Genomic DNA, 16,000 nt, shown 5'->3' with positions numbered 1-16,000 from the left:
TTGGCACAATTGCCCTGAAGAAAAATGATACAACCACTGAAGCCTGTTTGCGGCTGCCGGCAGAAGCCATCTACTGCACAAATTCCACAACTTTTTGTACCTACTTGTCATTTTGACACCAACATAGGGAAAATAGGGCCCAGGTTTCAAAACACCGAAATCCTTTAACATTTTTAATTTATTTTTAAAAGCATTCTTACTTTTGCCACAACTGCCTAAAACTCCTGCACAGTGGTCTACACCTACAGTGATCAACACGATCCTTCTAGCTATATACTGTGTAAACTTCAGCAATCAGGTTGTGTGCGTGAATTTGGTGAGTTGTCTAAAAAGTAAGTGCTGCGTGGGGCGACAGTATAAGTCATGTACAAGTACAAGGTCATTTTAGAGGAAGATAATGTCATAAATGATTACAGTTGATGCTAAAAGCCATTAAGAATTACTGAACAGAACTCTTGCACACTCTCACAACCTGCGTTAGCACTTTAGCAAGTGCACTTGGACCACTCAGCTCTCTCTGCTCCAATTTAAATACCATGTTCAGATAACAGGAGGTAATGTGACTTATTTTATAACAGCACGAGATGTGCTGGCTTCTCTGACATTACAAATTTAGGTGCTTGTTGTAGCTCAGATTAATCCTGTTGTATGTTTCCTTCACCCTGTGGTTTACAGTCTGAAGCCAACATGGTTGACTCCACATTATAGGTCATACAAATTAATGAGTCAAGTATGAGCTTCATATATTACGTTTATGATTGGAAGAAGTGTGCCAGCCTGGTGCATCTAGAGTCTGTTTGTACTGTTTAGTCTCTGAGGTAATTAATACAAAGGACATATATAACTAAAATGCTTTCCTAGTTTTAAAAAGTGTCTACAATCACATGTTTTGAACAATGGATAAAATTTCAACAATTACTCAAATTATGTGCAATGTGGAAGGAGTTGCAGGGCTCTGCTGTTCGCATCAGCTCTACTGATTTTCATGGCATATTTTAGGTTTTCCAGCTGGCAACTTTACTGTTTTGGTTCACTCTCACCGCCCTCATAGTGTAATTTTTGGCTGCAGCAGCCAGCTTCAAACACCAGACAGACACAATTAGAGACTGGTTGGTGAACACAGTGGAGCAGTTAGCAACTAAAGACCCAGGAGTTGAGGGATACTAAAACAGCTAAAAGAGAGGATGAATATTCAACTTACATTCACCAGGTGACCAGAAGCATGATTCTAACTGTTGGATATGTAAAACCACATTCTGAATGATCTCTCAAAGAAACTTGTATGAGGAGGAGCAAAGCAGCAATAAAGGGACAAACTTTGTATTTTATAACAGCTTTGCATATATTCTGATAATAGTAACGATAATTCAGTTATTAATATAAAATGTATTCATTGACCTTGTAATGCTCAAAGAAATGGTAACACAGAATCTAAAATCTCTTGTCTAAACTTCAGCCTTGCTTGTGGGCAGTTTCCTGTTTGTTAACTCTGGTTACCTGACCTACTGATCTCCAGATTACAACATGTAGGCATGTAGCTTCGAGGAGTGTATATGTTTGTGTGTTTGGGTTTGTGTGCATGTTTATGCATTGTTTTCTGTGAATATAATCTGTCCATCACTGTTGTTGTGATCAAAGGTCCCACACTCTGTCCTCTGGGCCACTCAGTGTGAGATTATCCTGGATAAACACACACACACACACACACACACACACACACACACACACACACACACACACGCACGCAACTGGACAATGATTTTTTGTTTGTGAGCCTTTGTTTATCTTGTCTAAACTGTTTCCTGGATATCTGTAATATTTATGATCTAATAAAAGCTCCAGGTTCACTCTCCTCTCGCAACACCTGTGAAACTAATTCCAGATATTGATTTTGTAGTAACAATCATTAAAAAAGTATGATATATCAAAATATATATGACATGTACAGTAAATATATATAACACTTTGGAGACTCCTTCAGTGTGGTAAGCCTGGCAGTTTAAAATTGTCAGAGTTGCCTGAAATCTTTTAAAAATCCAATTTTGATGCATGTTGTCTTACTCAAGTTGAAGACACAATTTGTCAACAACAGTGTGTTGGTAGACCGTAACATTTTGCTAGGAGATCTAAAGTAGCATTTTTAGCAAGCAAGCTATATGAAGAAGCAAAAAGTATAGTAGCTAGCTTGGAATTCTCAGTATGGATATCATGGCAGAGGCTGCGTTAACTTACCGGAGCAAGAGAAAAAGAGGCTGACGGAGCAAGCTACCAGACAAGAGACTGGCTTTTACCCGTTGCTGTGAGCTGAAAGCTAACGTTAAAAGGACACAGGAAAGATGACGAGCTGGCCTTCTTTCTGTTGGAATAGTAAGTAATACCTTATTAGCTGGCTTGCTGTGTCTTGTGTTGTTGTGCTTGCTTGACGTTTGCCTGTGTTAGAAAAGTTGTCGACTCAAGCAAAAGAGATTTCACAGACGGAGGTTTAGCCGCTTGCTATAAATCTTGAGTTGATGTTAGCAAACGTAAGATTACTAGATAACAAACCCTGACATCGGTAAAGTTACTATGTGTTCCTGCGTGCTCCTGCGTTGGTTGCTGTCTAGCTTTGTTTGCCACCCACGTTTCAAGCACCATTTTCCTGCTGGGGGAGAGCAGCGGGGTGTCGAGCCAGAGCGAAGCAAGCGTGCAACATAACCGGACTCAGTAGCCTTTATAGCAGAGGTGAAGAGACCGAAAAGAGGATGTTTGAGGTGGAAGCTAAGACAGACAGACGGAGAGCTGTCATTCTTTCTGTGTACAAATATACCTGGGCGTCCGGCCCAAGTCAAGTCTACGTGTGGGAAACAGTGCACAGCTTATTCATTTTACACTGGTATCAGACCGTACTCCGTATTGACCAATACCCAAAGCCCAGGAATCGGTATCAGTATGGGACATGAAAAAGTGGTATCGAGCCATCCCTTGATTGTATCATTTCTAAATTACTTTTTAGTTTAAAAAAAAATAAAATACACTTTTATAAATTCGTGGAAAGGGACTCAAAACAGTGAAAGTCGTGCAGTTTCAGACAGGGCTGGACTGGGACAAAAAATCGGCCCTGGCATTTTTGACGGCCCACCAAAATCGGTTGGACCCCCCACACCAATACACCATCCTTCCATTTAAGGGCTCAGATTAGGGTGTGACGAAACACTTAGCCCATGAGATGTAACATTGCACAAGATTGGGCCATGACAACAAGACAAGTGTATATTTTAATAGGCCTACAATTTAGAAAAAAAAATTTATTGATGAAATATTTGATAGGGAGGTCTGGGGGGTCCTCCCCCAGAAGATTGTGAGCATGAAACACTTAATTAAAAACACCAAGGAAGCATAAAATTCAGATGGCAGGTGACAATTTAGAATATAAAAATATAATAGAATGCAGTAATCAGTAGCTTATTATTGTTTTTACCTTAACTTACAATACACAGTTTTCTTCTACATTTACATTGCATTGCAGGCTTATTGTGCAAATAAACCTTTTTCATAGCATTTTTATAATTAACATTTCTTGGTTCAAGCTATTTTTAACATTTTTAACAAATGCTTTCAAATAGTGGTGGGTAGCCTACATGTCCCCAGGTCCCCCACAGGCTGAGCTACTCCATGCTTACCACTTATTTACATTACACCGGCCCCAAAGGTGCGTCGGCCCACCGGGTATTTGCCTGGTATGCCAGATCCAGCCAGTCCAGCCATGGTTTCAGAGAAGCGAGGTTCTGGTGAAATTGAGGTCATATCTGAAACTGTGGTGCAGAAATTATGTAAATCTGTAATTGAGAATATCTGCCATAGTATTTTAGATGACCATATTCTTATCCTTATCTGAACCCTATCAATCTGCCAGAGGATAGAGCAAATAGATGGAGCATTCACAGAACCTCAAATATGACCTTTTTTTCTCCTCATTATCCTTCACCCTTGCCTAAACAATTTCAGATGGACACATCAAAGAAAATGAACAAGGAGCCATTTCAATTAAGTCAAAAACAGCATGCTGTTTGCTGTTTGAGAGGCTGAGGAGAGGTTACTGATATTCATACACTCCACTTCAGCACACTCTCATGTACGATGTGATCTTTTTTTATTTGCTTGCCCACCTCAAGGGACATCAGTATGCAAAGTCAGCGACAGTACAGTCTTTTACACCAGTAGGGTTTGAAGTGTCTTTCCTAAGCATACGAATCCATGCTGTTATGAGGACTTGAACCCTTGCCTTTGATTGAAAGACACAGACCAAAAACCTAGATCAATAACACCCTTGGTAGCATTGCACACCTTAACATCCTAGATCAAATGTGACTAATATATCCCAGTGACTATTAAACTATTGACCTTAGATTCACACTTCACTGACTCCAATATGAAGTGTAAGCATAGAGTATGTGAGTTGATCTAAGGCTACAGAAGGAAAATGATCTTTCAGGGACTTGGAACTTTCTCAAGAAAGTTTATCCATCACAGTGATACGTTTGTGTCATTTTGTTTAACTGTACATTATCTCTGCTTGGTAATACTCAGTGTGTGTAAGCTGACTTTCAATTCTCAGATGTTGGATCACCCTTACTGCATATGTTTCCTCCTAACTCCTAATTAGCACATTTAGGAACATAACGAGCTGAAATCTGACTTATTCATGGCCATACACTGGTATTTACAGTATGAATGGATCAATTATAATCCTACTGTTCGGTTTTATTCCCATTGTTGTAGTTTGTAATTCTACCAACCTTCTCTTCATTTTCTTTTCCCACCTATGGCTCCTATAAACCCCAAGGTGTCTGAGGAGATGGGATTTCTCTTTGAATTTCCTCTCCAGAGGGTCTTCTTTTTCTTTCTTCTTTTCCCCCAAGTTTGTCTTCTTAGGCAACTGTTGCTAATGTAGGCCTGGAAATTGAGACATGACCCCGGGCTGCACAGATAAACTTGACCTGACTTGACCAACAGTGAGACTTTTTAGATCAGCACTCAGAGTCAAGAAATTGAGTGAAGGCTGGGGGGTAGTTGGAGGTTTATGCGGGCTTTATTGAGGCGATGGCAGTGTCCGTTGTGTATGTGGCCAACAGGGTCCTTAGGGTCAGTCAGAAGTAGGCTATGGTCATGAAACTGATACAGTGATAGGCCATATCTGAAGGTGTACCTGATGTGGCTCACATTTACAGGGTGGATTGTAGAGTAAGATGACAGGATGGTGTGTGTGTGTGTGTGTGTGTGTGTGTGTGTGTGTGTAGGGTTTTTGGAGGGTAGGGATGTAGTAGAGGTTTACCGCTGGGACAGCAGTGGGACGTCCAGCTAGTCCAGCTAGAGTTCTTAGGGCCATCCGCCATCTGAGTGCCAGCCATGACCTCTTTTCTCCCTGCCCACAGCTACAAAGCCAAACAGGTCATGTGAGAGGATGAGGTGATTTATACGCACACATAGAAATGGATCATCACAGTGGACAGAGACACAAAGTCTATAAAATAGGTGGAATATGATTTACTGGAAAATACATACACAAGTACACATGTATCTCTGCATTTCATCATTTTTTGACATCTCGTGCAGTATTGACCTTGATTTATTCCTATTTCTCACTTTTACTTAATTGTCAGAAAACTAAAACCCACAGGAACTCAATACAAAAGCAGGGACAGGTGTAAGATGCACCACCGTTTAGGGCCTGCTTTAATCCTCAGCTCACCCGTGCACACGCACAAACACGCACGCACAGTGAGTGTTGCGTGTGAGGCCGATTGATTGGATCGCTTTCACCGAGCACGCAGATTATATTGTTAGGTCATCAGGAGTGTAGCGACAGGTCACACCGGTGCCGTCTGTTAGAGCGGGAAAGAGAGAGGTAGGCAGAGACCGACAGACAGAAAATGGAAAGATTTGACAGGGAAAGAGTAGAGAGACAAAATTGCAAGTGAGACCACACAGTTATTAAACTGACATACGGTCTGTGGCGGAACAATCACACGCACTTGCACACACAACTGATGCACTCCCTGTGAGTAAATGGATATACACTGAGACACTGAAACATGCAGAGAAGATGCGGTCGCAGGCTCTCATCACAGCTGAGGAGCTGCCTATTCATCTGCACATAAGAGGACAAAGCGAGCGTACTGCACTCAGGAAATTGCAGCCGTGCAATTTGCAACCGTTAAGCAGCGGTGGAGGACACAGTCACATACACAGAACTACCACTCTCACACACACACACGCACACACACACTGGTGCTGGTTGTTTCCCTGCCTGGATCTTTGAACTGTTCAATGAGGGCTCTTTACACCAAAGTGAATAGCCCCTCTGATTCCCCTCCGCGCTCTGTGTGCACTGGTGTGCGCGTGTCTGTGTGTGAGTTGGTGCGCGCGTGTGTGAGTGCCAGACTTGGTTGCACATACCATGTGTTTGCGTGTGTCCTCTTCATCTTTTGTGCGGGCCCAGCTGAGGGGCGAGAGCTGTTTTGCATGTGGCTCAGCCTCACAAACGAGCTGTGAGGCCCGAGGGAAGCTTCTAAACAAACTGATCCTTCATTGCTCTTTAATTTGGACCCGAGGTGTGAATTCATCCTTATACGTGTGTTCTCAAAGTGATTATTCTCAAAGATCACTGATGTAATACTGAGAGTTTTAGTTTAATGTCTTGCTGGATTTGATTCCTTGAGCCAAGGACTTGCTACTGATGGATTCATCAGATTGTAGTTTATATGTTTCCAAGATAAAATGTTTTCAATTATGCATACCATTTAGAGGATGCTTTTATCTGAAGAGGTGCATAGTACCATGAAAGCATACTTTCAGTACGTATTCCTTACCCCGGAGTCAACCCACTGAGCTAGAAAGGACCACTTACAAATAAAAGTTTTTTGTCTGTTTGTTTGTTTCTTAGGACATAAATGTCTGCTCACTGCTTTACTTTCTCTGTCATCTGCTGTGTCTGTGCTATTTTTCAGCCACTTAGTAGAACTAGGTCTCCCTCTAGTGAGAGATATTTGTAACAGTGCGCAAGAAGAAATGTCCAACAATCACATTCAAGTATCCAGCTCCTCAGAATTACAAAAAGGTGTGCAGTTCTAATGACTATAAAAACTTTGGCACCATCTGCATTCTATGGTCAACAGGAGCAGATTTTATTTGTTTGTTCTTTTTAGGATAAATAATAAACTGAGTTGCTGACTCTTAATATTTATTTCTATTTTCTTTTCCCCCTACATTTTTTACCCTTTCCCATTTACTTCTCTAATTTACCAATTCATTACCTTTAACTATCCTTTTCTACATCCACTACTTTCTGACATTCCCATCCAGGTGATAATATACCAGGGCGGCCAGGTGTTCAGCCTCGCCAACCACCTCAATGGTCGTGTGGGCTTCGTGGCCACCATGCCAAGTACAAGTGCCTCCATCTTCATCAACAACACCCAGCTGGCCGACACGGGGACCTACCAGTGCCTGGTCAACAACCTCCCAGACAGAGGGGGGCGCAACATTGGTGTCATTGGTCTCACTGTGTTGGGTAACTAATATTTCTTTTTGAATGTCTCACAAAACAAGACAAGAACAGTTTCTTATATTAGAAGATAGCAGGGTTAAAGCTGTATGTATTGCAACACAATTTCAATATGCTGGAGTTAGTAAAAGGAAGAAAATAATACATAACTGTATGCTGTGCTTTTCGATCTGATTTCATAGGATATCCAGTATTTCATTGTTTGGCCGTTAACTTAGAAGGCACCAGTTGTAAAGCTCTAAAGGAAGGTAAATTACAAAATTTTAGTATGTAGTATGAGTATGAAACTTTAATTTGTAAGTAACCAGAAGAATCCTGTAAGACAGAATGCTTTCAAACCATTTCCAATCATACAGCTTGCAAGCACTGTTGGTTTAATGAGATTCTTCATCTTTTTTGACGATGAAATTTCCCCTACAATTAGGAAAATATTAGATTTGCTTTGTGAAGTGGTTAACACGACACCGCCCACTCTCTCAATCTGCCAGTGCCCCCCTCGGTGCCAGCATGTCGAATCCAGGGCACGCTGGATGTAGGCAGTGACATCATGCTGATCTGCAGCTCAGAGGAAGGTATTCCCACGCCGTCCTACTCCTGGGAGAAGCTGGACGTGCTGCCCAAGCTGCCGCACAACGCCATGCAAGGTATAACAAACAAGCTGGCCGTCGGAGTTCCTTTTTGCCCCACCTTTGCTGGTAAATCTCACACACATAGCGCAGCTCAGACTCAGCAGCAATCCCACCATCATCGCCACCTGTCATGTGCCAGGCCCGTACTACTGCCCCCCCCGTCCCACCCACTGATCCTGCTGAGGGGTGATGATGGATGGATGGCGTGATTCAAACCATGTGAATTTGTGAATGAGTCTGTGTGTCAGGAAAGTGTTTGTGTAATTAACCCAGATGATTTTGCTTTTGTGGTGTTTTTATGTTCTTCCTCACTCTCTCATGCTGAATAGGCTACCAACTCATTACCAACACATTTATTCCAAACACTTGCCATTCTTTGTACTTGACTGGTGCAAACACTGTGGCCAACTTTACCTAAGCGGTGACCTAAAAGCCAGCTACTCACTGAATAACAGAAGCAGGTGTATTGGAGTTGCGTTTGGTTTTCAGCATCGGAGATCACTGGTGTAGAGGACTCTCCTGTCTTTTCCAGCTATGCCTGTTGCACATTCAAAAAATGTTTTGTCTGTACACTACTGGTCAATAGAAGGCTAACATCCATCGAATGTAACATCAACTGCAGTTACCACATTCCGGCAATTGTTTTTTTCTTATACAGCTATAGAGATGAATAATGTAGACACTGGGAAAGGACTGTGGATTTGAAGAAACTGAATCATAATTGCAAATTCAGCAACAGAGGTTGAATACATGTCAATTATTAGCATTTGTGAGATGCTAATTGGCGTATCTGGAATCAGCTCTTTGATATGTTAACATCTAACAGAACTTCAAAGAGGTGAAATTGTATCTCGCCAAAATTGCAGTTGGTACTGTTGGTAAAAAGCAACAGGTACGTTGTCTTATAGTTACATTACACTTATTGTATGCTGTTTACATTCTTTGCTCTAAACCCAGATTCTGTAAATTAAATGTATGTAGTCAACATCAACCATTAGAGAGATAGCTGATATATTTCAGTTTAAGCTAGATGAGGAAATCATATCCCGTAAAATATCAAGACCAAGTTATTGATATTGTATTGTTAAACATTGTGCTTATAGCACTTCATCACTCTCATTAAATCTACTCTTCTTCATTTTCTGACATTTTCAACCTTTTACATCGGAAGAGCAAATGGTCTCACTGTTTCGTATAGAGTTTTGATTCTGTCTTCTTTTGCTGTTTGCTTTTGATTCAAACTGAAAGGAAATCCTGAATTTGTCAGTGTCACTCTCTGTGCGTTTAGTTTGACACCGACAGCCTTGACATCTGTCAGCAGGTGAAAATCTGGCTCACTTTCTATAACTCAGATATCCAGGAAATGCTGAGGCCTTTTTAAGGAAACCAAACAAACCAAAAAAAGGACTCTGCAGCTTTACCTTTCTACTGTACAGTATAGTTCAATTCCACACTTTATATTATTGCACTTGTATGTAGATATATAGCACCCTCTACTGATAGATAATAGACAAAGTAATGTTAAATGTATTGTGAAACTATTTACAAGGTTAGTAACAGAAACCAAATGTTTTATACAAATTGTAAATGACTTATTCAGCTTACTTTTAATAAACTCATCATCTTATACTTTGCACTCTGTGTAAATGTTTTTTGATTGGCTGTGCTTCGGTCCTCTTAAACACTATGTGGCTCTGTGTGTGTCCTTTAGACCAGATGCAGGGCACGGTAACACTGAGAAACATAAGCACCAGCACCTCAGGACTTTACCAGTGTACCTCCAGCAATGCAATTGGCAAGAGCACCTGTCTGCTCAACCTGCAGGTCGTAGCACGTAAGTACACACACACACGCACTGCGCCCTTACTGCTGGATCCATGTGACACAGCTGACACATGGCTGCGTTTGCATAGGGATGTGCATTTATAGATGGGAAAGCGGCATCCTTGTCTCACTCGAACACTGACAGATGGGAATAAAGTTAGAAGTCTTCTCCTTGAGTGACACTTATCAAACAATCACATAAACAAAGACACAAACATAAAAAACAACCAAACACAGGACTAGACCAGAATGTCTTGCAGGCAGCAGCAGTCCCTCTGTCTGCGTCAAGACGCGGGGACTGCTGTTTAGGGTCATACAGGGTCAGACAGTTTGGATAGCTTGACAGGAAGGACTGTAACATGGTTTTTAGTTTTATCTGACAGTGCGTGACAGGCTGACACTCTGTGTGACAACAGAGCACTGAGGCTGTCTGTCAGAGACAACAGTGGGTTTCACTCATTTAAAAGCAGGTAATACAAACATGGTGCAGATGTAAATGTTCAGAAAAACAGAAGTGTTGCTCAAAACTATTCTGGTCCATTCCTGATTCTATTTTACTCATTGCACAGATAGTTCCCTAAACTTTTTGTTTTGGGAATATGCTTCATATGTTGTATATTAACATGTTATACCACCAATTCAGTTCAATACTGGGTGTAGAAAGTAATTCTCTTAGACACCTGACTCTGAAAACTGACATTAAAAATTTAATCTGAGGCAGTGCATCAGGAGCTCATTCTTTAAGGCAGTGTGAAATCCCTCATACATTCAAATCAGTGCTGTCCAAGTCAAGTCTCAAGTCTTTGAGCTAGAGTCCAAGTCAAGTCTCAAGTAACTCGTGGTTATAATGAATGTTGAATTACCTGCTGCGTTCAATCCAGGCTGCTTATAACATTGCATAGCTATAACGGCTTCTGTAACTGTAACCTGTTTTTCACTTACAGAGCACAACCATGTAATCTGCAATGCAAGTAATCACAGCTTATTAACTGGTGTAAGTCAACTCATCCCGCTGACTCTCAAACCCAGTGTAACGTTAACTTAATAAAACTGTAACGTTACATGATCAACAATAAACATGTAACCTGTTTGCAGCCAACGTTAATAATTAACGTGATGGCAGCCAGAGGGACCTAAATGAGTATGTTATTCGACCACCACAACTTTGGCAAGCAAACAAACAATCATTCACCTTTTCATAACAAGCGACTATTGGAGTTAACCCATCGTAGGTCCCAAAATCTATATTTGTTTGAAAATGCACACGTGTTAATTCACTTTCCCCCAATCCATTCAGCTCTCTCTTCAGGTGAGGCTGATCTTACTTACTGTAAATTTGTCAAACATTTGTGGAACTTTCTCCTTCTATCTCTCTGTCCTGCAGCCCAGCCTCAGAGTGTGGGTCTGATAGCAGGGACCATCGCTACGGGAGTCCTAGCTGTCATCATCTGTTCCCTGTTAGTGGTGGTCACACTCTTCTACTGGAAGAACAAAAACAAATACGACGAGGAGGAGATCCCCAATGAGATCAGGTTCGGCTTTGATTTGTGATTTTCCTTTTTAATCAGAATGGTGCTTTAGACAGTTACAACCATGTGCATGAAGGACAGACAACACAATATTAAAGGATGTATTGGAGGTGGATGTCTCTGTTGAAGTCAAACAGGGATTGTTTACTTGCGTTAGTATTTCAGACTGTGGCAGGGTGGAGACAACACCTGTGGTCTCTCTGTTGTATTTTAAAAGGCAATAAGCTAATTTGAGCTAAATTGTCATTTACAGTCTGTGAAGGTCCGTCACGTGTTTGAATGAGCTGCAGTTTCTCCCTTAAATCACTCCATGAATCATTTGGAAGATAAATCATTGTTCAGATATCTGAGGCTTTGGCTAACTGGGATAACATCTGAACTAATTCAGTTTCCACCCTTACGGCTCAGCAAATCAAATTGAATCTATTTTATCTCAGCCAAATGAATCAGGAGCCAAACTCTTCTACCCAAAAGTACTCATCAATAAAAAAAACCCGTAGTTTATATGAGCAAGGACTAAATAGAAATCAACATAAAAACAATGTTTGAAAACATTTACTGTATATTTACTGAAAGTATATATAAAATTGATTGATTTATTTCTTAATTAAGTGTAGTCTGAATGTAGTGCTGACTACAAGAGGCGAACACAGTATTAGTAGCACTTAAATATAATAGCCTTTTCTGTTTTGTTTTATTTGGACAAAATAATGTGTTTTTTGTCGCTATTGCATTATGTGTACAGGTGTTCCAGTTATTGTAACCACCCACTGTATATTTACATTTCATATACATATACATTTCCCAGAAAGACAGAAGAGTAACAATTAATAAATAAGTAGTATTTCAAATTTTCAGTGTGTTGCAGCTTGAGTGCATGGAGAAGCTCTGTTAATTTTTAATGTGTCATAGAGGATTTGTGCTAAATATTTGAAGATGAAGTAATTGGCTTTCATACTGCTATGACTGCTCTTCTAATATCACTGACATCTACAACTTATATCTTCTTAACAGAGAAGATGACCTTCCTCCCAAGAGGTCGTCATCAGTGAAGGCTTTCCATGCAGACGCCTCATCCTCAGAGAATGACACGCTGACGTCTACCAACACCTACAACAGCCGCTACTGGCACAACCCCAAACCCAATTATGACACCAACTCCTATACACGCTACAACGGAGACACTCGGCAGACCTTCTCCACTGCTGCTCATGGTGCACATGGACACGGACAGGCCCAGAACGCAGGACACAGCCATAGTACAGTGGTCACAGCACCAGGCTCAGCCCCACTGTCCCGCCACGCGCAGCCTACAACGGCAACGACAACATCATTTGCAAATGGCAGCCACACGCTCCCGCCACCCAAGACTCTGGTGGTCACCACAAACTCTGCCCCTTCCCCTCCCACCATGGTGCGCAGCAACGGCTCTGTGAGCCTCAAACCGGTGGTGACGTCCACACATGGGCAGCACACGCACTCCTACGCCGTGAGCCAGGCCACGCTGGAGCGGATGGGGGCAGTGCCTGTCATGGTGCCTGCCCAGAGCAGAGCAGGCTCGCTGGTCTGAAATCTGATTTGGTAAAAACAAGACTTAATGATTGGTTGTGATGTTTGAAAGCCACTGATGATATGGGCTGAAGCAGCCCGCTGCCCTTTACAACTGTGTCTTTCTGTATGTCTCGACTTCTTTATCTCAAAACAAACAAAGGATTTTACAGCGCGGAGTTCATTTAATGCCAATTCCTTGATGGACAGGACCCTCCATTTTGTAGACGAGCACTACGTGGAATCTAATCATCCCGTTTTGGGTGGATTTTCCTGGCGGGTGTGGTGGGAACTATTTTTTAACCACTTGGATGATTTCACAAAGCTGGAGTGACATTTCCTGCACAACATGGATTCCCACATCTTTTTCAGGGCTGGATCATTGTGACGATTGTGGTTTTTCGGACTCAAAGCAACACAAGGCATTTTCATCTCAGTGTGCCCATGCTGCATGGTCAGACAGAAGCGAGCTCGGATTCCCACATAAATGCATGTGTCCCTTGTTTTAGGATAACAAATTAAGTCCACATTATTTCTAATAATTTCTTCTCACAGTTGTAGTTTTGACTGACAGGAATGCTAGTGATGATGAGGGTTATGCATTAAAAAAAAGTGAATGTTCAGACGTCTACTGGGAGTAACCTAAAGGATGAAAGTATAAGAATGAAATTATGTCGGGTGAAATGGCCTTAGATGCATTGACAGAGGGTTTAATTTACTTCATTGAATGCAAATATTTTGATTACGTTTTGCACTTTTCAGAGCAATGTCTTATGAACAATAACTCAACAATAACTTACTAATGATATGCTTTACTCATACCACATTAACTGAAACGTTCCTGCACATACAAAACACTGGTGATATTTGAAGATAGCACAAGTGCTGGATTTTCAGAGAAAAAACTGCACAGCACTTTTCACAGCAGAAAGCTACTGCCCCCTGATTTAAACTTGAACCTGCAGATGGATATTGTCATAGTCTCCGCTGTGTTCATCCGTGCTGTCGTCCTAATCTGGTTCATGTCACATCAGTGCTGCTTTGAGAAGATGTGGCTAGGAGGATGTCTTATTTCGTAAATGCTTTATAAAGAGAAAATATATATTTAAAGGTGACTTTTTTTCCCATTGACAAAGGCTAACACCTACTGTTTTCTACTGTACATATTGTAACTACAACAGTAGGCTAGATTGTGAATCAAAGAAAATACATTACATGTCTGACTGAAACATATTTTACAACTCACGTGTCTTAATTTTGAAACGGTTCTTTTTGTTACATTAGACAACAAGCTGAGTTTGGTCGACAGTGTTATTGGTTTCAATGAAGGGATGTTTCTTTTTATGTTTTATGTTTATAATGAGTATCGCCATTTATTCACAAGGTCTGAGGTAAATACAGAATGGTTTTCCAAACACTTTGGATATGAGCAATAAATACTAGCCAAGTTATTGATGTCATCCCTTAATTCACACATGAATGCAGTCTCCAAAATGTACACCTGCTGAGTACCAGTCAACACTTGTTTTCCCATCACAGTTTGTTGTCAGTGATGTAGGCCTGCAGTTTACGCAGTCCTGGATCAAACAGTAATCCTGAGTTCTCCCGGGGGGTTTTGCCTGAAAGTCACGATGGAAATTGCCTGTTGTTTTACATCTGCATTGTTTCTGCATTTATTCACTATTCTATCAGTTACTACAATATGTACGTTGTCTGACCACAGCTATATACCCGCTCAGTGTTGTTACAGACACATTGATCCAACATGTTTTGTCTTTCTTTTTTGTCTCAAGGCTGTCCACTGTCACAAAGCTGTAGTACTTTGGTTAAGTCTATCTGCAACACAGTACAGCAATACAGTGAGGCTGAAACAGGTTATCACTTCCCCTCCTTTTTGTTTGACAGTGTTTTCAGAATAAAGTCTATTGTCTGTGTAGATTTCACTCATTATCTCTCCCAGTGTCCCTGCACTGAACACAGGCTGACAACATTAGAAGAAGAGGATCTCTGGCTTTATTATTCCCAGAGAATTTCAGGCTAGAAAAGCTAAACAGAGATTATTTTGCTCTAACTCCTCAGATTGCAGGAGCAATGGAGGAAAGAGAGCAAAATCAGTAGAAAACTACTGAGGATTCAACCCAGATTAAATAAACATCTAATTTTCTACCCTGGCCATACAGTGGTACACAAGGTGGTAAATGGGTTGTGTATAAAAATAAATAATGACATGTGATATATTGCCAATAGTGAAAACCAATCTGTAAATATGTATAAAAACACATCTTATTCTTACTGTTGGGTTGAAATGAAATAGAAAAATAACACTGAAACTTGTAGTGAATAAATGTTGTTAATACATTTGAGTTGGCATCAAGCTCATTTGTTTGTTTGTGTGTTGCATGGTTCACTTGCCATGGTACAACTTTACTGTCTGCTTCATGTTTTTAAAGTGAAAGTGACATTTCTCAATCATAAATAAAAAACATAGAGCAACAGCAGAGAAAACATTCCAAGTGCATCATCAACAGAAACTGAAGCATTTTTGCTTCATGTAAGTATAAGATTCTACATTAAATGTCTCATGTACAGGAGTTATTGACTTCAGGAGCTGCTTCTGTAATAGGAATGCTTTTCAGGGTATTGCTCAAAAGCTTTCTATGAAACTCATTCATCGAGCCTTTGGTGCTGATGCAGGCTGTGCAGGCAACCATAAAGAAGGAAGCTGTACAGAATAACAATATGAAGAATATGCAACTGTGCAATTTTTTTCATGCGCTTGTGGTTTCTATTCCCAAGACAAATTGTGTAATGCAAAATGCAAAAATGAAATGTCATCCAAGTAAAGAAACAGTCAGACCAGATCCATGAACAGATTTAGGATATACATGTTTACCAGTAATATTTCTGTTTATTGCTTATGTTTTATA

The 16,000-nt window shown here is 40.8% G+C and overlaps 1 protein-coding gene across 1 annotated transcript in view; it reads left to right on the top strand.

The window, feature by feature from the left end:
* The window catches only part of igsf11 (immunoglobulin superfamily member 11), a 110,059-nt gene extending 94,618 nt beyond the window's left edge, over positions 1-15,441 (top strand). The window contains exons 4-8 of the mRNA XM_038694016.1: positions 7,342-7,549; positions 8,032-8,187; positions 9,884-10,006; positions 11,381-11,528; positions 12,540-15,441. Coding sequence (XP_038549944.1) covers positions 7,342-7,549; positions 8,032-8,187; positions 9,884-10,006; positions 11,381-11,528; positions 12,540-13,095 — 1,191 coding nt within the window. The 3' untranslated portion in view covers positions 13,096-15,441. The remainder of the gene's footprint in view (positions 1-7,341; positions 7,550-8,031; positions 8,188-9,883; positions 10,007-11,380; positions 11,529-12,539) is intronic.
* The last annotated feature ends 559 nt before the right edge of the window (positions 15,442-16,000 follow it).

Source organism: Micropterus salmoides, unplaced genomic scaffold, assembly GCF_014851395.1.
Source record: "Micropterus salmoides isolate LMB-PRFRI ecotype aquatic unplaced genomic scaffold, ASM1485139v1 Ms_hic_scaffold_3, whole genome shotgun sequence".
In the NCBI taxonomy this organism is placed as follows: Eukaryota; Metazoa; Chordata; class Actinopteri; order Centrarchiformes; family Centrarchidae; genus Micropterus; species Micropterus salmoides.
This window is presented reverse-complemented; position numbering and strand designations above follow the sequence as displayed.